The sequence below is a fragment of the Filicampus tigris genome, chromosome 9 (genome assembly GCF_054856515.1).
Source record: "Filicampus tigris isolate MCC_2025a chromosome 9, RoL_Ftig_1.0, whole genome shotgun sequence".
Classification (NCBI taxonomy): Eukaryota; Metazoa; Chordata; class Actinopteri; order Syngnathiformes; family Syngnathidae; genus Filicampus; species Filicampus tigris.
In genome coordinates, this window is record NC_141225.1 from 11,683,371 (window position 1) to 11,705,745 (window position 22,375).

Consider the following 22,375-nt stretch of genomic DNA (forward strand, 5'->3'; position numbering starts at 1 on the left):
GTAATTAGAAATTTAAAAATAGCTACATTGTACAAGCGTGCCTCATATTGCTGCTTCTTTGTGACGGGGCGGGTTGTTTTTTTGCTCTTATAATCATATTGATTGGCACTGAGAAAAATACACCTCTGATATTTTGCTTCTCACCATTGTAGTAGTACCCTTTGATGCATTTGGGGCTTTCATCCAGCCTGTAGTCATTGAGTTTCCTCTGCGTGAGCTGATGCCAGAAGCCTGCCTCCAGTGCGCTGCTGAAAGGAGCAAACTGCAGCTTGAGGTCTGCAGGGGTGGCTGCAGGGGTGGACGCCGCCATCAAGAAAGAGATGGATAGATGGCTATGCAAAAAAAACAGATGGCACATTAGTATTCCTATTTTCACCATAGAGAAAAATATATATTTTTACTTTACTGTTTTAATTGTATTTCTATCATTATAATAACAAAAGCAATGATTTTATTCATACATTAATAGCCCAACAGAAATTTGCAAATCAATGAATGATTTGCTGTCCAAATATATATACAGAGGACTATCTAAGCAGGCTTTCAGCGAGAAGTGGGGTACACCCTATGCTTAGACCAAGGATGGGCAACTTAAAATGATGGACGGGACCATGTAGGACCACGCACTTACATGCTCTTAATATATTTAATTTGTGATAATGCATTTTTCAGTGATTACATAAAAGATCCACAATTGGAACCCAACAAGAAAGGAGGTTAAACACACAACAAAATAATACATATTGTAATTTTTCTTTTCCAGCGCAAAGGGCTCTCTTGCATAAAAACTACCATTCCATGATGGCACCAAACGGCTGCAAGAACTCATTTTGTAAATTAAAAACAAAACAAAAAAATCAATTCACTCAAAATTTTAATATTATTTAGATACTTTGTTTGTCCTCCATATCATTCCAAATCCACAAGATAATCAGGCCTCACGCTGTAGTGTAGGGCCGAATAAGCTCCAGTTTAAGTGCAACTAAGACATGTCTGGCATCGAGTGGTGAATGGTGATATTACAATTTAAATTAGAGTGAGCACAGTCGCACTTCAGCACCCACGGATTTGCATATTCACTGATTCACTCCTCCCTCTTATATCTAATATTTATTCATGTTTTTGATTTTTCCCATTCTTTCCAGGATTTTTACCTACTTACGCCTCTTTACGTGGAAAACATATATTGAATGTTTATCAGCGCTTATCAGCCTTTGTTTGGTTTTGTAAAAAAAAAAAAAAACATTGAAAGAATAGTTTTGTTTTTTATTAATCAAGGGGCCACCAGTTTCCCATCCCTGTATTAGACTGATCGCCAGTCAATCAAATATAGACAAACAACCATATACACACTCCCAACAATCATTTATGGAAAACCACTATCCACTGTATTGCCCTACGCAGCACATATCTACATTAATTATTCATTTACTGCAGAATTTCTTGAAATGTATTGCTGTAATGTAACTAACTGTACATAAACTAATAAACACAGTGTTTTTTTTTTTTTTTTGCAATGTGCTCAAACAAATCATTAAATCAATCATTAAATTTTGGTATTTAGTTTATGTTTAATAATAATTCAAAAACTATAGTGATCACTTTCAATGCATTTAGTGGTATTCCTTAGCACCAGCATCGGTAATCTGTTAATATTAACAGATTTAGAAAATATTAGGGTTTTTACTGCTGAGGCCACACACCATCAAAAATATGGAAAGATTTTTTTCACCTACTTTTAGCCAACGTTCCCTAAATAAAAGACAAACGTAGGGTTTGTCAACAGGTGCAGTACGGTTAGGGAAACAAAACGTCCCTACATTCTCCAAATGTTCGCGTGTCAAAAGCAGCCAAACAACGCTGTCAAAATTCACACCCAGACTTGGATTCACTTACCTAGGAAATCCTTACTTCCGTATTCCATTGGTCACGTGATTTCGCAAGGCGTAACAAAGCAGTGCATCACGGGTATTTCTTGATAGCAACCGAGTTTAAAATGAAGGTTGCCTATCTTATGGTGCGTACATCATTGAGTAAAACACAAAAAATAAAAACGTAAACACGAACGCACAAACGATGAAGAACGAGAATACTGACAAAAAGCTGTATGTGCCGGTTCTTTTCATCGTGATTTTGCGCGCACGTTATATAGTGTGTACGCACGACTCGCTGCAGTGTAAAGCAAGTCGAACAATGAGCGTCAGTAAAGGTTTATAGTCACGTTTAACACTACCGTCGATTCAAGTCGTCAAATGAAACATCGTTGTGAAGCAACGCTTTGGTGTCCGACGTTCCGGAAGGAGCTGTTTTAAGTGAAAACGATGCAGGAAGTTTGGATATCGCCGCAGGACTAGTTTGCTAGGGACAGTCTTAAATGTACACTGCTGAATTAAAGCGTAAAAGGGGTAACTACTGAGCCATGTAGTCTTTCATTTCCCTACAACTGTAAATATTTTTTATGTCTTTTAATAACAAAACGGTGGGATGTTTTGCCTCCAAAAATCCCAAAGATCAACGATTATAAAAAATTTTAAAGCGTAAAATATTTTCTTTCATGATGTCATTGGATCACTCTATGGGGGCGGATCTGTCTTGAGCGGTGTATCAGAAAAGGTTCCAGGACTAGCATCACAAAGGGTATATTTCAATTCCAAACTACGAGTTTTCCCCTTCAGCGTGTGCCAGACCACCAATCAAGGCGTCTACAAAGAAATCTGTGGCGTTTATTTCGTGCTGTACATTGAAAGAGGTGAGATTTGTGGATGCTTCACCTCACCCATACCTTGACCCATTACAAAGTAAAGTATATTGTAGCCAGAAATACAGAAATCGTTTTCCTTTAATATCCCCACACCAAGGGTTGAAATTGAATGATGTGCATTTAAATATAAAAGTCAGATCAACTGGAGCCGTTTGCCAGACTTTGGAACTCTCTCTCTCTCTCTCTCTCTCTCTCTCTCTCTCTCTCTCTCTCTCTCTCTCTCTCTCTCTCTCTCTCTCTCTCTCTCTCTCTCTCTCTCTCTCTCTCTCTCTCTCTCTCTCTCTCTCTCTCTCTCTCTCTCTCTCTCTCTCTCTCTCTCTCTCTCTCTCTCTCAATTTTCTTAGGCTCTACATTAAATAACTGAATGTTAAGCAAAAACTATAATTTAACTGGCGGCCTACTCTAAAATAATATGTCAAAATAGTAGAAGCTTCCTTTTTGAAAGTACTCAATTTAAAACTGCTATGTAATACTACAACACCAGACATGAAAACTGTCAATCGAGCTTGTTATTGACACCATAGTGCATCCCAGGATTGTTTCCCAGTTGCTCCAATTTGTCTCAAAAGTTACTATCATGAAACCCAAAATCATATGGTTCACAACTACAGCAATACATTTCAAAATAATGCATCTTTGAATGTTTTGACCTCATTACTAAGATGTCATATATGTAATCACTGTGATTATGGCCAAATACTGTATCTCCTGTTCACATTGTCCCCATTGACCACCCCTGTTGACTTCCAGCAGGATCAAACAGTCCTTTGTGATGCAATACGTGATAGCGTGCTCTAATAGAGCCTGATGGAGCCTCCTGCTATTCAAATATAGAATTAACTTCAGGTTTCAAAATTACTGGGGATACATTAATGAGAATAAAATAAATCAATGTAATGTGCTGCATATACATGCTAGTATTATGTTTATTTGTTTTTAAGAGTTGATGAATTCATGTAAGAACTCACGCCATGTAACTCAAGCACAGATTCTACACAAATGTTTTTGTATAACTAATAGTTATTTTTGGTTTTGTTTTATTGATACAATCAATATAAAAAATGAAAACATTCCTGGATAATGAACCAAAGCCAAGACATTAATGCTCACTTTATTATCATTAGCATAAAATGAGTCTCAATCTGAAACAAAATACAAACAAACTTGCAATAACACACAATATATGTACATTTCAATACACATTGGAAGCCTGCATTGAAATGATGCCATGTCACCTCAAATGTGACAAGGGGACCCATGTAAAAGACAATGTACTGTAGGTCACATATGGATGGTGGACTTACATTTGAAGCGTACAGAGAGGATCACTTTGGCACCTCAACGCATGCACATGCAGACAGCAAGGTCATGCGCAGCAGCAGCAGGGAGCCATCAAAGTGCTATCAAGTTGTCACTGTTACCGATAAAAATGAGCGTGTTCTTGCTTTGGCTTCCCTTCAAAGTTCTGTTGAAAACTGTGATTGACAGATTGACCACATAGATACAGACACAGATATACAGATCTGACGTTTAAGATTGGCAACTTCAGCAGGGCTGAAGAAAGTGGGATCCAGGGAAAGTGGCCATCCCAAAGTTGGAAACTACTGTACTAATCACCAGTAGCAGCAAACTGAGAGAGTAGACTTTTGTACGTCAATGTTTGTGCGGGTGTCGGTCGTCAAGTTTAAAGTTTGAGCTGCAATTTTGGAGTACCACTTACCACGTATGCCCAGCTCCTTGGCAGGGAATGAGGTAATGATCATTGGCTTGGTGTTGGATTCACTGCAACACTCTCACAAATTTTTGTGCAGAATATTTTTGAAGACTCTTTTAAAATTCCTATTGCACATTGGGTATATAAAAGGGTTGAGGGTGGAGTTCATGTAACCAAGCCATATGGTGAACATGTGCAGGTCATGGTGCACACACTCTCGACAGAACGCCATGACCATGAAGGCTATGAAATACGGTATCCAACACAGCAGGAAAGCTGCAATGATGAAGCCCAATTGCCTGGCTGCCTTGTGCTCCTTGTGGATCCTCAGGCTGTGGAGTCTCTCGCGGGAATGTTCGATAAACCTTTGCCACGCCTGCCGCAGAGTCACCTCGTTCTCCGGGTCCAGCTCGACATCATCGGCCACTTTTGACCAGGGTAGAGAGCGGTTGGGGTCATAGTTGGTGCAGGGCATGGACGTGTACCTCTGCACTTGGCTAATATCACAAACACCACTTACTGCGTTTGGCACTGTGATGTGACATTCATTTAAAGATGATTCCCGGTTTCTTTCTGAGACGACATTTTCTGCTGGCAAGCAAGCCGAACTGAGTGAAACCGCAGCATCCGGGCCCTTCTCAGGCGATAAGGAGTCCCTTCCTGGTTTTGAAACCACTCTGTGTGCCTTTGTTGTCATGGCAAGCACACCTGGCTCAGGACACTGCGCGCCAATTTTTCGGTGTGATCTAGAAAGAGAACTTTTGGTTTTATCAAATTCCTCAAGAGAATAAGTCTGCTCTAGAAGTTTATGGTCAAGCTGCCTTTTTAAAAGTTTCACTGGAGCCTCACATTGCTTTTCGGCTGATTCAGAGTCATTGGATGACCCGGCATTTTGCTCATTGTCCTTTTCCCCAAATGAATCTGTTGAGTGAATGATCCTCTCTCTGTCTCGCAGATGTTGCCTTACTGCCAAGTAGATGTGTGTGTAAAACCAAAGCATCAAAATAGAGGGTACATAAAAATTGAAGACAGCGGTAAGAACTTTAAACCATGTGACAAAGCGGAAATCTGTGTCACACTTGTTCTCCTCCTCGGGTTTAAGTTCTACGTGGGTGAAGGACCTCCATCCTAAAATTGGAAAAATCCACAACATCGACAGCAGCCAGGCTCCGGATATCATTACACTTGCTTTCCCTCTTGTTCGATACTTCAGGTACTTCAGCGGCTGTCTGACAGAGCGGTACCGATCCAGACAGAGGATAAACAAGCTAAAAATTGATGCCGTGCTTGCTACATAATCCATAATCAACCAAAACTGGCAGACCGCCCTTCCCAACTTCCATTCGTCCTGTAGCAGATACACCAGGTTGAGCGGCATCACAGTGGCGCCGACGATCAAATCGGCCACCGAGAGGCTTACGACATAGAGATTACCGACAGTGTGCAAGCTCTTCTCTTTTTTCACGGCATAAAGAACGAGCAGGTTCATTATAATAGTGAGGAGGGAGAGGAAGCCCAGCGAGACACCCAACAAGGCGCTGTGAAGTCCGCCATGCACCGGCAACGTGTGATTGATTGTCGGGGCCTTGGGATCATCCGGGTGGCCTACCCAGCTGTTGCAACTGTTGCTGTCATCGTAGCTGTTTGTGTTCAGGTGAAGATGGACCGTGGAGAGCGACAGAGTAGATTCCATCCTACGAGATGAATGCCTATCGATCCAGTACCATGGCGGTAAACACAGCAGTGGGCCCAAACGTGTGGACAAATAGCTTGTAAGGGTGCAACAGAAAAGTAATGTCTAGTAAAAGGGATCCTTGTTGTGGTTTCAATCGATAGTCCATTGATTGTTCTGTTTACACCTGGAAGACATAAAAGAGAATTTATGTTAGATGTCTGACAGTAATTTAACCCCTCAGAATTGGATGGCTTTCCAGCATTATTTTTAATACAACTTAAATGAATGATGCTATCCCAGTTGACTTTGGCTGCAAGATCACTACATCCTAAGAGTATGAGCGCATTCAGTTGGAATTGATACTAAACCAGCTTTGTGAACCACTACGCTAACGTCCGTCCCCATGGGCAGCCCATAGGGAGCCGTGCCCGCCACCAAGATGCTTGTACCCCCGACTTGAGGCACAGATCTCAAAAAATAAACACACAAAAAAAAAATCATCTTAATTTAATCTTGACATGGTATTTATTTTGTGTTGCGAAATATTAATGTTGAGTTGTTTATCACTAAGACATGCAAATATAAAGAAACATTTGTGCGGTCTTATTCCAACAGCCTATCACAGACTTACTGAAAATAATGTTAGGTGCGGAGGCCTATATGCGACAAATACGTCAATGTTGGCGTGCAAGTCCTGTACATTTTTCAAAGTGAATCTGCGAGTTATTTGTGTGGCATTGTGTAATGTGGCATGACGTGTGTAAAATATGTATGCATTTTTAAGTAACGAGAGCCTCGGATCCTGCTGTAGACTGGCACACGGAACAATCTAAAGCACTTAAAGGGGAAGTCAACCCACAAAACGCCACAAACTCGATATTAATCAGAGTGATGTTTTTAGACTAACGGAGCTGCATAGAACCAGAGATGGGCATTTCATCTCAGGGATGGAACGTCCTCCCAGCGCCATTTTGTGGATGTATGGACCGACGGAGGACAATAAGTCTTTTAAAAAGGACGGACTAAACAAGGACGGAAGTGGGTTGTCGTCCATCCCTCTCATCGTCCCTAACCGTGTCAAGTACAGATGTTACGTGTTATGTTGTACTCTTTTAAAAAGCGAAACCACTGTTCTCTTCTACGATAACACGGATCGTCTTTATTAACTGACTGCACAACACTTCATGTGCGCTCCCTGCAGTCACATACTGCACAGCCATAGTCTGCCCTCTAGACACATCTAATACCATGGATTATGCCACGGGGCATTTCACTGATGTACGTCCAGCCTCTCTTGTGTGTGTAATGAGTAGGTATGTCTTGGGTGTAGGAAATGGATAGCAATTTTGTTTTGTTCACTAACTTTATCCCTTTGCATGCAAAGCATGTCCTTGTGTGGGACATCTTTAGACTGTAAAAATGTCTGCCAGCACCGACAACCCAGAAGTGGAAGTATTTTGTTTTCTCCTAAAATAACCTTGCATTATTTTTGCCATAATTATTTTATTGTGAACTAACGCAATAAAAACTGAAAATGTATTGCGTTATAACGCAATAAAGCAATCTTAAATATTCTCGTGATGTCCTCTGGCGGGCTCTGGTCAGGTGACCGTGAAATTGGCAGCTAAACGCTATCTCAGTTAAACCGTTTTAAACGGGAGCGGACTGATAGAATGTAAGGACGGAAGCGCTTTAAAAGACGGACAGGGGATGGACGGAGTCGGAGGACGATTGATGGAGGGATGAGGACAGAATGGTACCCAGGTCGTGGACGGAGGATGGACCAGCAAAAAAGGGTAAAGTGCCCATCGCTGCATAGAATGTATTATTGAAAAGAACAATTTTTTTTAAAGAATATGTTCCCAGCAGGCCCACTAGTTGAAACACGGCATTCCGATTAATTTTGTGTTTGCGGAAAATAAGGTAAGCAGCAAAATGTACTCGATTTAGCCATCTCTGGGGGTTGCCATTTTGTCTTCTGTTGACTCAAAATTACATCACAACTGCTCACAACGACCAATCACGGCTCAAATTCAGACAACAGGTCAGCCGTGATTGGTTGTTGTGAGCAGTTGTGATCTTATTTTCAGTGGACAGAGGACAAAATGGCCGCCCCCAGAGATAGCTAAAAACGAGTGCATTTTGCTACTTAACTTATATTCCACAGACGCAAAATTAATCAGAATGCTGTGTTTCAACTAGTGGGCTTGCTGGGAACATATTCTTGAAAAAAATATGTTTGGGTTGACTTCCGCTTTAACAATTCGCATTAAGACATCGCTTAATGCCAGAAAATTGCAGTCAGTCGTCACCAAAATGTGTATGGACATCTTTACTGAAAATATCAGAATAATTGCACCAATATTTTAGATTTCATGGCTGAATCGTTTTCCAAAGTAAGTGACATACAGTACGCGTGCTTTACCCATTAATTGTATGATCACAACTTGGTCTTGCCTCCCGAAAGTCATGGTCTTCAACAAGAGTGTACGGTCTTGATATGATCCATTGATTGGTTGATATTCTCCCCTGTGACAATGGGAATAAGACCACAAAAATCTGTCATTGCATGTGTGGATCTGTAGTTCTTGACAGCACTGTTCTGTATCAGTGGTTGCACTGCTAAGGTGCCACGCTAATTACATTGTCGATGCAGCGATCAGCATCCTGCCAAACACACTCCACCATGGAAATGACCAAATCATGGGCCAAAGGCTAAACTGAACTGTACGGTTTGATGGAAATGTGTTGAGTCGATCCCGTCATTTGGATGATCACTGCTTCAATGCACCAAATGTGTCAAATGTTACACTTGCAGGGTATTTCCACACCCGGCTGCTGGAGAGGAAAAGGTTTCACAAGCTAATCTTTAACTTGAATGATATTAAAGGCTGTTAATGATATTTAATGCTAAGAAGTGCAGCCTTATTGAGTAGTGTCAAACTTCTGTGAGACTGTGACAGACAGAATATTTTTTTAGTCCAGGAAGAATAGGTATCAGTCGTTTTGGGAGGTGGTTAAGTCGTGTAATGCTCAATGATTAGTGGTTTTATTCGCCTTAAAAAACATGTCTGAGTGCTTTTCTAATCAATCAGGCTTAAACGCACAACTTGAGTCTTTTGTTCAGAAATGTTAATGTGACTTGACACTTCCTGTAACTTTTTAAGTGAATGTTGGAAATGACTCACTTGCACTTTGTCTTTCACTGTCCAGCTGGCTGCCTTTAACACTCAATCACACACAGAGGCACATGAGATGGTGGCAAAGCACACAAACTGTGATTTGTGAAGATGAGACCCTAATTGCGTGTTTATGTCTGCTTGAATCCATTTGCATTCATAGAATGCCACATCACATACAGAATGACGGCATTTGTATATTTGCATAGCACAGCAAGACGCCTCACATTGTCAGCGGACATGCTCTTGTCCTGACTGTCTGATGTGTTGATTCATAAGGGAGAAGATTAAAATAGGCTTATACCCGTTGCCATGGAGGCAAGTGTGTATGCGTGTGTGTGTGTGTATATCCTGTACATTGCTTTTATAGACATCTCTCGCTCTGCAAACTGGAGTGTGTCATTTGGCCTTGTCAGGGGCACGACAATAAGTTGTCGGCTGCATTGTTCCACTAAAAGCCTCCCTCTAATAGATGCCTCCCAATTTGCATCAGGAAAACAACCTGTATACATCTCAATTTATAAATGTTGTTTACACGCAGACATAAAATTTTTCAGCCCATGTGAACTATGTTGCTTACCAAAACACCAGCACCTACCGAAGCACATGAGGATTTTGTAAAGAAATTCCGTGCGCTGAGTGTATGATCCCGAATTTTGGTGTGTTTCTTTGCCTTTCTCCAAAATAGCCCTTTTAAATTGGTTCAAACCCCAGTTTGATTTGACATAAATTTCAATATACCACAGATGTTGATTAATTTAATTCAGAATATCTAACCTCCCCCGGTGACTGATTGCCGAAATATAGAATTTTAACCATATGTTTGTTATTGTGGTAAACTAAGAGCAGTTCTGAATTTTTTGTATAACTTTGTATTTATAACTACTTAGATAATCCATCCATCCATTATTTATACCGCTTGTCCTCACGAGGGTTGCGGGCGTGCCGGGGCCTATCCCAGCTGTCTTCGGGCAGTAGGTGGGGGACACCCTGAATTGGTTGCCAGCCAATCGCAGGGCACACAGAGACAAACATCCGCACTCACAATCACACCTAGGGGCAATTTAGAGTGTCCAATCAACTTACCATGCATGTTTTTGGAATGTGGGACTAAACCGTAGTTCCCGGAGAAAACCCACGCAGGCACGGGGAGAACATGCAAACTCCACACAGGGAGGCTGGAGTCGGGATCAAACCCACGACCTCTGACCTGTGAGGCGGATGTACTAACCAGTCGACCACCGTGCCGCCCAAAACCTAAATTAATTAAGATAAATCTAAAAAGAGCTCTCTGTGTAATTCAAAACAGTTTGACACCAGCGCAAACTACACCGACTGTAGACTTTCATGCCCAGGTCTTGGCAGCTTGGCTCAGGTGGCGCAGGGGCCTATTTATCAACTCGACATGTTGATAATGCTGCATCACCGCTCAAAGAGCCATCCGTTTTCTTTCCATGGCAGCAAATGACACCATTCATCAACTTGTGAATGAAATCCTATTCAGTATGGCTGCATGCACACATTACTCAAGGTATTTTTACTTATACATTGCACCTTCTCGCCATTTATTTGCCAGTACACGCTGTGATCCCGGTTTACATGAGGTAATTCGAACATTGGCCTCCACAACACTCTGTGGCGTTTGTGTTCCTTTCAGCCGATTCTGCTGAAAAGTGCTACAATGCTCAAGTAGGTCGAAATCCAACGTAGGGCTACTGCACCTTCAAACGTGTTTTCACTTTAATTGAGATAACTGTTGTTGTGATTTGGGCTAAACAAATAAAAGTTGATTTGATTTGAATTTTTTATACCCCATTCATCAGAACTACATCCAATTTTCCTTGGGTTGGCAGAGCGTTTCCATGGATGGGCATTTAAATAAGTTACATTGTCCAGTGCTAATTCTGAAGCTCTGCAGATGAGAATGACATGACAGTACATTGGAGCTGACAATGGAGTGGTAAAAAAAAAAAATCTACCTATTGCCCACATACAGTATTAGAAGCAGTGCCAATGGAAAGACAATAATAGACTTTGGGGAATAAATGAATACTATTTCATGGAATAAATTTGAGGTCTGATAGTGTTTAGGCCAGCATAGAAGGCCTTTTTTTACCTTGACCACTCACCACTGCACAATATCAATATTGTTTCTCACACCCTGTAAAAAATACATATGCAATCTAAGCTATCTTTTACATTGTAAGATGTATAGTTCGGCAATTTAGTTTTTGATATAGCTCCTGTATTGGACCCCACTGGATTAGGATTTATATCAGGCTGCTATATGATGCGGTAATAATGTTTTAAGACCTGGTGAATAAGCATGCGTCTAAAATTATTTTTTGGCACCCTGCTTGTAATAACTGTACACAATTCTATGTTTGTGTCACAAGTGGTTGGATGCACGTTTTTATAATTGGAGATATGCAGCCATAAATCAAATGCTAAGAAGTACAACCTCTCTGTATAAGACCCTGTCTGTTTAGTTACTGACAGTGACGACATTGTCAGTGGGAGGATGATAATAACATAATAAATGTCAAGTGCCTCAATGGTAGAAAAAAGAATGTTGACTACATGCAGGAGCAGGTGAATTAATTTTGATGGGTACTATGAGAAGTGAGTCATCGCTGACTCTCTCAGTCTTAAATTATGTCTTCCCTCCAAGGCTGCTATTGTTCTTGTAAACATGTAATTACTTGATAAAAGGCTGTTTAATGAATGTAGCATCCTGTCTGTTGTTGACAGGGGGCCGGTGAACCAGTCCTACAGAAAACAATTTAGATGATTAAGACGATTAAATGTAATAGTCCTCTATTCCGCAGATATTTTAGGCATCCCCCCATCCCCCACACACCAGCACCCCCCCCCCCCTCCCCCCATATAATCAAACCATCAGCAGGTTCTATACATTCTATTGACCGCCCCGCCCCCCCCTAACCGAATTGCGCGTAATGACCATTGTGCGATTTGTGCCTCTCGGATATCATTAGCCATCAGCGGAAGCATTCAAACGAGCGCACATCTCGTGCGCTGTTCGCAGACTTGCCATAATTTAAGGAACATAATGAGAAATTATTAGCAAGAGTTCGAGCGCACGGTTCGCACCGCCTATTGAACTGCACACTCCAACTTTTACGCACGTAAAAAAAAAAAACACGCCCACACTTCCACTAAAACTTATAAAGCACACTTGAGGAAGCTGATGAGTAAGAGTTTTAGCGTTTTTAGATTTGGCTCTTACCAGACGATGTGTAAACATTCCACGATGTATTCCAGTGTCCCAAAACGCGCCTCCTTGTACCCCCTCACACAACACCTGAGTCGCACGAGTTCTGATTCAAAAGTGAAGCACTGCCCCCGCCGCCTCTTCCTATAAAGTGATGAAGTTGCCAGCAGATGCTGAAGTAAAATGGAGATGGCGAAGGTTGTCAAATATAACAACGAATGCCTTACATTCATCAGGGGATGTACCAGACCCAGACATGCATAGCCAGGGGAGGGGGAGGCACAGGGACATTAGTGGCAATGGTCACAATCTAATTGCTGCATGCATATTCAAGATAACGCTGTCAGAGGATTGTGCTTCTTCCTCCCTATTCTCTTTTTGCTTCCTTCATGTCTTCTCAATTCGTGCCGTGTTTCCTAAATTTTATTGAGCCAAGGCACATATTTCACAATAGAAAAAAATCACGGCAAACCATCAAATACAAACGTCACAACCGTATACAAGAAAAATGATCTCGTCTCAATTTATTTGTAAAATTACTTACATGGTGTACAGTCTGGGCCTATTAACACAAAGTTGTTTTTTTCTGTTATACTAATGGGTGGACACACAATGCGATTATTATACGAAATAAAAGCATCTGGATCCAAATGTCTTTTTTAAGTAAAGCAGTAGTCTGCTTGAAAAATGAAATTGATTAAATTCAACACACCATTATTTCAGTGTGTCACAATATGTCTCTTGAACAGATACAAGTAGATGGTTAGTGATGTATTATTTGAAAATTGGATAATTTAGCTTAACGCACCTGGATGACTTCTTGAGGCTGTTGCAGTTCTGAGGTTCTGTGCCTGGGATGTGCAACGTGTGGCCACACAGGATGGCATTGCCGGGGGTCGGATGGGGTAGTGTCGATGCACCACTGTGCAAACAAAAACTTGCTAACTCATAAGGTTTTACGCCATGTTAAAGTAGGGATGTCCCAACAGAACTTTTTTTTAAACATCTGATACGATGCCGATATTGCAGCCTAAAGTACTGTCCGATACCAATATTATCCAATACGATATCAGCAGGAATGGTACATGCTTTGATTTATTTTTTAGTATGAATTGTTAGAAGAAACTTAATCAAGTTATACTATTAAAACAAATAAGGTTTGGGTTCCATAAATTCAACCTCAAACATGAAAATGTACTGCACTTTAAGAAAAAAAAAGAAGAATGAATTAAAGCAGAGCTCTAGACTGTTTTTGTCCTGGTTGTAAACTGGTGCGCCCAACTTTTTTAATTGGTTGCACCAGCGCTAAAAATGCAAGACTGAATCACATTCACAGAGCTGCCAAATTACAAAAATTCTCTTCCTGAAAAATGTATGTTCATTTTCAAAATGTTGTCAGGAACATTACAGCAGGACTGCACATGGGAGTGTTTTACTGTATACTAATGCTTTGGTTTTAGGTTGTACGCGGTTGATGCAGAGTCATCAACAAGCATGGCGAATGGATTATTTGTACAAGCAGATCACCGGTGCACGGTTATAATGTAATAATGATAATGTCATATTTAAGTATGTTAGTTGCCAACCATGCTACATACTAGTAAACAAACAAACAACAAGGTCATCACTGAATAGAATATGAACCTTAATCATGGTTCAAGGGAGGTTGACACAGGGAGCCAGTCAAGCTAGGACTGCCACTAGCTCTGAACCTCCTGTTTGGTGTTTGCACATTCTCTCTTTGCTTGCATGAGGTTTCTTCAGTTATTGTAGCTTTCTCCTGCCTCCCCCAAACAGGGGCAAACTTTTTTTTTGTTTTAAAGGCTAGCAAATGTATTAAAAATAAAACTGGACGAATGTTATTAAGTATTCATTGCCTTTGCCATGAAGCTCCAACTTGAGCTTTTTTACATATTAATGGGTAAAATAAGGTGATTGGTCATGGATTTAAATGAGTAGAAACCTGTTTATAAAACGTCCCACAGTTGACAGTGCATCACAGAACACAAACAGCATGAAGTCAAAGGAAAGTTTCTGTTGAACACAGAGACAGAATTGTCTTGACTCTTGAGGCACAGGTCTGGGGAGGTTACAGAAAAATGTCTATGTCATCTAGTTGTGACTTCAAACTACAGTCGGCCCCTGCATATTCTTATTTTGGCACCCGCTGATTCACATATGGATTTTTGTTCTTTTATTCCCCAATATTGTTTTCATATTTTGGATTTTTCCCATTTTCCTGGGATTTTTTTCCTCCCAGTTTCCCCCATCCTCCGCGGAAACATGCATTAAATGGTTATCAGCGGCCACAGTATGTGAGGACACAGGACTGTGTGTCTGATGTGCTCCTCTGTAGCACAGGAGCCCCGCAGGGAAGTGTCTTAGCTCCCTTCCTGTTCACCCTCTACACCTCGGACTTCAACTACAGCACCCCTACCTGTCACATGCAGAAGCTCTCTGACGACTCTGCGATTGTCGGCCTCATCACAGGCGGAGATGGTCGGGAGTCCAGAGAACTTACTCAGGGTTTTGTGGACTGGTGCCAGCAGAACCGCCTCCTGATCAATGCGGGGAAATCCAAAGAAATGGTGGTGGATTTCGGTAGGCGCCATCACTCTGCACCTGCACCAGTGAATATCCGGGGAACAGATGTTGAGAGAGTCTCAATTTACAAGTACCTGGGTGTTCATCTGAACAATAAACTGGACTGGAGCGACAACACAGACGCCCTCTATAGGAAAAGTCAGAGCAGACTCTTCCTACTCAGGAGACTGAGGTCTTTTGGGGTTCAGGGGACACTCCTCAGGAACTTTTATGACTCGGTGGTTGCATCGGTCATTTTCCAGGGAGTGGTCACCTGGGCAGGCGGCGTCTCTGCCCGGTCCAAAAAGCGGCTGGACAAACTGGTCAGGAGGGCCGGCTCTGTCCTGGGCTGCTCCCTGGACTCTGTGGACTCAGTGGGGGACAGGAGCATGATGGCCAAGCTGTCATCAATGCTGGACAACCCGGCCCACCCCCTCAAGGGCACCCTAACAGCACTCCACAGCTCCTTCAGTGACAGACTGTTACACCCTCGCTGTGGCAAGGAGAGATTCCACCGCTCCTTCTTGCCTGCTGCTGTCAGACTCTTTAACAAGAACATTGTGTAGTCTCTACAAACTTGGGGACATTAGTGCAATTGTGCAGTCCTGCACCTGAGCTTATATTGTGCAATATTCAACATTCCCCACTACTGTTAGTCTAGTTTTATTTTTATCCAATGCTGTTCCTTACATTTCACTGCAGCACTGTCACTTACTTAGAGTATTTTTCCTCTGTACTATGTACGGGCTAAAATGAGTGTTCCTCATACATTTTATGTGGATGTATGTTGGTGTGTATATACATGTGTATATACACGTAGTTACTGCGTATATTTACATTGGTTTGATCCTGAATTTTTGCCGTTAATATTATATATTAATGGCTACATTATGCCGCCGTCCCTGTGTGACCTATATCTTTGCTGCTGTAACACTGAAAATGTCCCCACTGTGGGATCAATAAAGGCCTTCTTATTCTTATTCTTATTCTTATTCTTATTCTTGATTCCTTGATGATTTTGTGTGTTTGTGTTGGTTTAGGGATAAATCAAGGGGCCACTCGTAGTTTGGTTGAGGGCCGCATGTGGCCCGTGGGTCGCCCGGTGCCCATCCCCACTCTAGCCAATTATTGTATGCTGCTACATAGGCCTATTGCACGTCCCCGTTGTGAATAGTTATTTCCAATGCATTATGCTATGATTGTCAACTGGAAACATGCCGCTGCTGTATGACACCGTTATGGAGTGCCCAATGCAGACTGTGTGGGTTTAGTGAGACAACATCTTTTTAAGCATTTATGATCACACTATGTGTGTGCACAAACAAAAGCTGGGGTGGTAGCAGGTCATGGAGTGATACAGAAACAGTTTAAAGAAAAAGTAAGGTCATTTCCGAGAAGGATTAAAAATGGAAAATCATCCTCCATCACAGTAATCACTGACTGAAAGCTTAAAAAGTAATAACCAACCTCTCTCTGCATGTGACGAAGGCTGGAAATTACAAATAGAAATAAATAAATACAGAAAATTATAGTTAAGTCAATATACAAAAAAAATGACAAATACAAGTCAGGCATTGCTTTATTTTTGTGGTTCAACAAAATTACTTTAAAAAACATATGAATGAAATTGGCCTTGGCTCATTCCTCTTGAGCAAAATAGACGCCTTAGAAAAGCCTAAGCAAATTTATTTTGTAAGTTAACACTGACCTCTGCTGGTTGTTGAGATCGTGGTGGACATTTTACTGTAAATCTGAAGAACCTTCAGACCAATTTTTACGTGGTTGTGGCTACTGCAAATTTAGTGATGGAATATGACGGACGATTAGTGTGTTTGATTAAAAAAAAAACATATAAAAATATCCACAAAAACTGAAAAACAATTCTGAAAAGTAGAAAAAATATTCAGAAAAACAGAAACATTTTTTTTTATAAAACAGAAAAAAAGTAAAAACAAAGCCCCACCCCAAAAAAAACAAAATACTCCCAAAGTGAATGCAACAGGCTTCTATAGGTTTTATATCCATTCACGTGTGTTTTTTTCAAAACATGTATTTGAGTGACAGTCCAGGCTGTGAATCGTTTCATCCAGTGAATCTTCATTTCGTCTCCCTTCATATTATTATAGATTCATCCAGCAGAGGGCGCTCGTGAACAGTGGTTTGGGTCCTTCAAATGAATCCCATGCCATTTTTATCGTGTCCTTGAGCAAGATGCTTCATCCTTGCCAGATCCACTCATTTGGACTTGTACGAGCATGAATCACACACACGCACATACACGCGGTGACAAAAAGAGCTAGCATAATTTCTTTTTTAAAGACACGCTCATAATAAGCACAAAAGAAGCACAGCTATTTTTTCACTGTCTCATAATTGGTGTGCTTTTTTTTTTTTCAATTAAAAATGTGCAGAATATTCCAAAAAGAATTATGTAACCCGCTCTGTGAATAGGCAAAATAATGTGGAGCTGTCTTGATTTCTGCATTCTCTGTCAGCATTTTTCTAAATTTAAGCAGTGTTTTTTTTATTTTATTTTTTTAATCAGGCCATATATCACAACCCTCGTCATTGGAATGACAAGAAGCCCCAGTTTAGATACCCTTTACATCATCTTCACTTTCCTTTTCATGAGCTATAGCCTTCCTCCTTCTCCTCCCCTTCTTCTTCATCTCCCAATCCCCTCGTCTCCCCCCTCCATCCCTCTTCCACTTAATTTTCTCCAATTTACTCCGCTTCCCTCCCCTTGCCGCCCCCTCCACGGGCGTGTGTTGCAGTCACACAGTCAGGCATGTGAGGTGAATGAAGGACTTATGTAATCTGCTCTGCAGTCTCTTCATGTCGCCTTCTTTCTCATCTCTTCACTGGTGTTAATTTGACAATTAACTGGCAGGCCGCCACCACCGATTTGGCACTTTTTTTTTCCTCCGCCGAGGATTAAGGGCCGCACAAAACTCCACACGGGGGTGAATTTGTGTCAGTTAATTAAGTTTCTTTACATTCAATTTTGCATGCGAGATACACAGATGCAACGGATTGTGAAAAAGTCGTGTATAGGGCCCAGCCAGTGAACAGTTTTTCATGCACAAATAATCTTACTGTTGTCATCATAAAAAATATATTGAGTGTACTTGAACATTTGTAACTGACTTACAAGTGTAAAAAAAAAAAAAACAACTTATTGTAATATTGTGTTTGTGGAATACGATTAAGCAGCAACAGTTTTATCCTTCTCAGGGGGCGGCCATTTTGTCAATTGCTGTCGACTAAAAATGACATCACAGTTCAGGGCTCAGGTAATCACAAAGTCATAATTGGTCGTTACCTGAACTCAAAACAATGTCTAAAACGATGCTGCGTGACTTTGGAGTCTGACATGAATCGCCCCTCGTTAAACTATTAAGGAACTTGAGTGCCTTCGCTCCCATCAAAGGTTATCCTGCACAAATGTTACGTGCCGTTAGCTCGCAAGCTAGCTACGCCTACACCCTGAAAATACATCTTCCCTTTCAATTGTCAGCTGGCAAGATCAATGTAGGGCACCTCGTTGTCGGCCGTGAGTACATGAGTGTCATCTAGAAAGTGGAGGAGTGAGGTGCGAGGGCTCTGACGTGGCAACCAACCCGTCGACTGGGGGTTTGGGCTCGTCTTTAAGTCCGATGCGTCAGCCATCGTGTGGCCAGGAGGGCATGGCCCGCTTTTACTACTCACTGTTTCATTAAAAAACGTGGAGAAGGGAGGCTTGTGAAGCCGCGTAAAGGTCATACACAGCTCTTTTAAACATTCGTAACCATCATGCAAGTATGTATACAAATATACTTCACTACTGTCCAATGACTCTTAATAATGAAACTACTCAATAGTTTGATTATTTGTCCAGGAAGTGGAGAGAGGTCCATGCCAAAGATGAATTGACGTCAGGCACAATGCCTATTTGATTGTCATAAAAATATCAAAAGAAGTTGACCACTGTTTCATAAGTGTAAAATAATGTAAAACTGCCGACCCTGTCATGATTCGTTAACAAAGTGAAGAGAAGGCATACTGAATTGTTCCGTTTTTTTTTTTTTTAATCTTAACAAGCCATAAAATCCACAAATTTTTACTTCTGTGTAATAAAACTATAATAAAGTAAAACTTTCCTTCATCATTTCAATATTCCATAAGGATGCAGAGAGAGTGAGGCTTACTGAAGGCGTGTTGGCGTCACACAGGGCATACAGGTGTAAAAAGAATTTAACAACTGGATGACATTCCATCTGGTCTACTAGCATGAAAGTTAATTAATTGAATTAAACTTCCATCCAATTTCTGCTTGAATCGAGGTAATTTCTCTTAAAGAAATGTTACCAAAAAACAAATTGATCGTAAACCGGGTTGTTCTTAAAGTGAATTTTCACTGTATTTACACCTACTTTACAAAGTCATTCTATATGAATACTATATTGTATACTCATTAACTATAAAATGTACTGATATGCTGCAGTATGAAATATACTACTATCTGCCTTAGGTGTGTGTGTGCATGTGTGCGTGTGTGTGCGTGTGTTTGTGTGTGGTAGGGTGGGTGCCTGGGTGGTGGATTGACTTGAACCCAAGGGCAGTCCGGGAATAGACAGAGGCACTCATCTGTTTCTAATGAAGAATAATGCACTGGACACAGACAAAAGGCATGGGCTAATACACATATACACACGCAGGCGCGCACAGAAGCGCACACGCATAGACACAATCATGAGAAAATTGTACATGCATGCATATTTGGACAATATCGGCGCATACAGTCAACATATGGCAATGGCGGCGTACCCAATGAGACCCAGCAGGCACCATTAACACTTTAGGAGGTTTAATAGCTCGCTGACGCATACGCAAATATACGCACGCACACCCCCACACACAGGCAATAAAAAGCCTCATTGTTTTCCATTTTGATGTCTTCGTAGGCATAAAAAAAGGCCAAAAACAAATCAAGAATTAAAGGGAGCTCATTAGCGTTAGCTTTGCTCCATCAGCAGTGGATTAACTTCATCATTTTTATTGCTGCATTTGTGCGTTGCAGGAATTATCAGCGCTGCGGGGGATGCCACAACTCAAAACCAACATCCTCGCTGATCCAAAGATGTGGAACGAGCGCGAAATAAAAACGATTCCAGTGTAAGAAACAAGACTGGAAGCACACGCTGGATGGTAAATGTTTGATTTTTCTTCATTTCGCCCATTTTTTTTTTGAAAGACGTGTGATTTGACCCTGGCAAATGTCACACAGTTGCCAGGAGACTGTGAGGAGTTTTCAGGTGAAAGGCCTGCAGCGACGGGCATGACTAATACTCTTGCGTGTCGAACCTCGCTGATGACGAGGTGCTGGCATCATGACCTGGTCACATGATAGCGAATAGCTGGGATGTAAAGGGAAACTGCACATGCAAATAAGATCAGAATGCAAAAATATTTATTGACTCAAAGTTGGACATGAGACTCACACACATGCACACGTTTACACCATATTCAATAAATAGGCATTTCTGTAGCAAGACGCCTTTGCAGGAAACATTCTGCTGCATGCTTTTAAGGGCAAATCAACGCAAACGTATTTTTTTCAAGAATATGTTCTACGCAAGCCCACTAGTTGAAACAAGGCAGTTGTTTTTTTTTTTTTGCGTTTGTATAATAATTGTTAACCCACTCATTTTTAGCCATCTCCGGGGGCGGCCATTTTGTCTTCTGTCGACTGAAAATGACATCACAACTGCTCACAACGGCCAATCACGGCTGACCTGCTTTCTGAATCTGAGCCGTGATCGGTCGTAACCCGAGCCCTGAGCAGTTGTGATGTCATTTTCAGTCGACAGAAGACAAAATGCCCCCCCCCCCCCGCCCCCCCAGAGATGGCTGAAAACGAGTGCATTTTGCTGCTTCATTTATATTCTACAAACGCAAAATTAATCAGAATGCTGTGTTTCAACTTAGTGGGCCGGCTGGGAACATATTCTTGAAAAAAAATATGTTTGGGTTGACTTCCGCTTTAAATGTGAAAAGGTCGCTCCAGTTAGTGGACGAATATGAAAGTCAATTATTTTAATTTAATTTCCATCTATTTTGTGTACTGTTTGTCCTCTTTACGGTCGGGGATAAGATGAATCCAATCCCACATGACTTTACAGAAGAGGTAGAGTACACCTTAGACTGGTCGCCAGCCAATCGCAGGGCACATATAGACAAACAACCACTCACATTCACACCCAAAGACAATTTCGAGTCTTCAATGAACCTATGTATGAAATCACGATAAAATGATTGCATTAGTTTAAATGAAAAAATGAAATTTTTAATGGTTTTCAGTGGGACATTTTTGTAATTACATTTGACACATCTCTCTTATCCCCAAAACATATCAACAACAACAAAAAAATGCAAACGCATGAAAATCTGTGTCTCACAGCGCTAATATTAATATGTAGTAACTCCTTGGCAAATTATTTTCATTTCGTTTTGAAGGTGGCTCTTGTATGATATAATCCGAAAATGTCAGTTTGCATTGCATACAGCGATGAGGCTACTTGTAGAAGGATTTAGCGTATGATTTCATGTTTAATGTTAACTACCTAGACAGGTGGAACAAGCTTATAATGAAAGTGGGTGACACGACGTATGCTGATGCTGAGTGTAACTGTGCAAAATAGGAAAATTTAACGATGCCATTTATTCAAGCTGGTTAATTATCAATATTGTGATGTATTGTTTTCTCGATTTTTTGGTGTCAGAATACTGCTTTTTATCCCAACACAGTTTCTGGTAAAAATGACCCATATCACTTTTTAACATTCTTAACTGTCATACAAGTGGAAAAAAGGGTAACCGCTTTACAATCAAATTAGAATAAACTAAAACTATTCACCCTTTGATGATTCGCTAACAAAATGGAGCGAGGGAGCGTTGCAGAGGGTAAGATCACATCACCTATTGCACGTTTAAAAGTCAGGTACAACAAATAAGACAAAAATAAAGTAAAACTACTCACCCGTTGATGATTCTTTAAGGAAATGGAGAGGAGGCTTGCCGAAGACAGGAGTTGATGTCACGCTACCGATATTATTAACATTCTTAAGTGTCTTAATTGGAATTGACATCCTCTCCAATTTAGTTTGAAATAACTACCTACGTTAATAGTTTAAACTTTAAATACACCACAAACTATGATCCCAAAACCGTTGAATATCATTTCAAATGTATC

At 41.0% G+C, this 22,375-nt stretch overlaps 2 protein-coding genes across 5 annotated transcripts in view; both read right to left on the minus strand.

Annotated features, from left to right (window-relative positions):
* Window positions 1–2,488, minus strand: part of atg7 (ATG7 autophagy related 7 homolog (S. cerevisiae)) — a 51,922-nt gene extending 49,434 nt beyond the window's left edge. The window contains exons 1-2 of one of the 3 annotated variants that reach the window (XM_086039922.1): window positions 1,897–2,488; window positions 145–332 (exon numbers count right to left, since the gene is read on the minus strand). In XM_086039922.1, coding sequence (XP_085896048.1) covers window positions 145–310 — 166 coding nt within the window. In that variant the 5' untranslated portion in view covers window positions 311–332; window positions 1,897–2,488. The other 2 variants (XM_086039924.1, XM_086039925.1) reach the window with 2 other exon arrangements.
* Window positions 2,489–3,909: 1,421 nt separating this feature from the next.
* hrh1 (histamine receptor H1) lies at window positions 3,910–12,744 on the minus strand. Of its 2 annotated transcripts, XM_086039927.1 has the most exons (3): window positions 12,577–12,744; window positions 8,576–8,679; window positions 3,910–6,334 (listed from the first exon to the last, which is right to left on the minus strand). In XM_086039927.1, exon 3 carries the CDS (start codon window positions 6,166–6,168, stop codon window positions 4,555–4,557), a length of 1,614 nt encoding a protein of 537 aa, XP_085896053.1. In that variant the 5' UTR covers window positions 6,169–6,334; window positions 8,576–8,679; window positions 12,577–12,744; the 3' UTR covers window positions 3,910–4,554. The 2 variants fall into 2 exon arrangements, with proteins under 2 accessions (XP_085896053.1, XP_085896052.1); XM_086039926.1 differs by lacking the exon at window positions 8,576–8,679.
* Window positions 12,745–22,375: the final 9,631 nt, after the last annotated feature.

Bases quoted from the DNA above. Each gene is read 5' to 3' on its own strand.
- hrh1 (XM_086039926.1), bottom strand. From the start codon at position 6,168: ATGGAATCTACTCTGTCGCTCTCCACGGTCCATCTTCACCTGAACACA.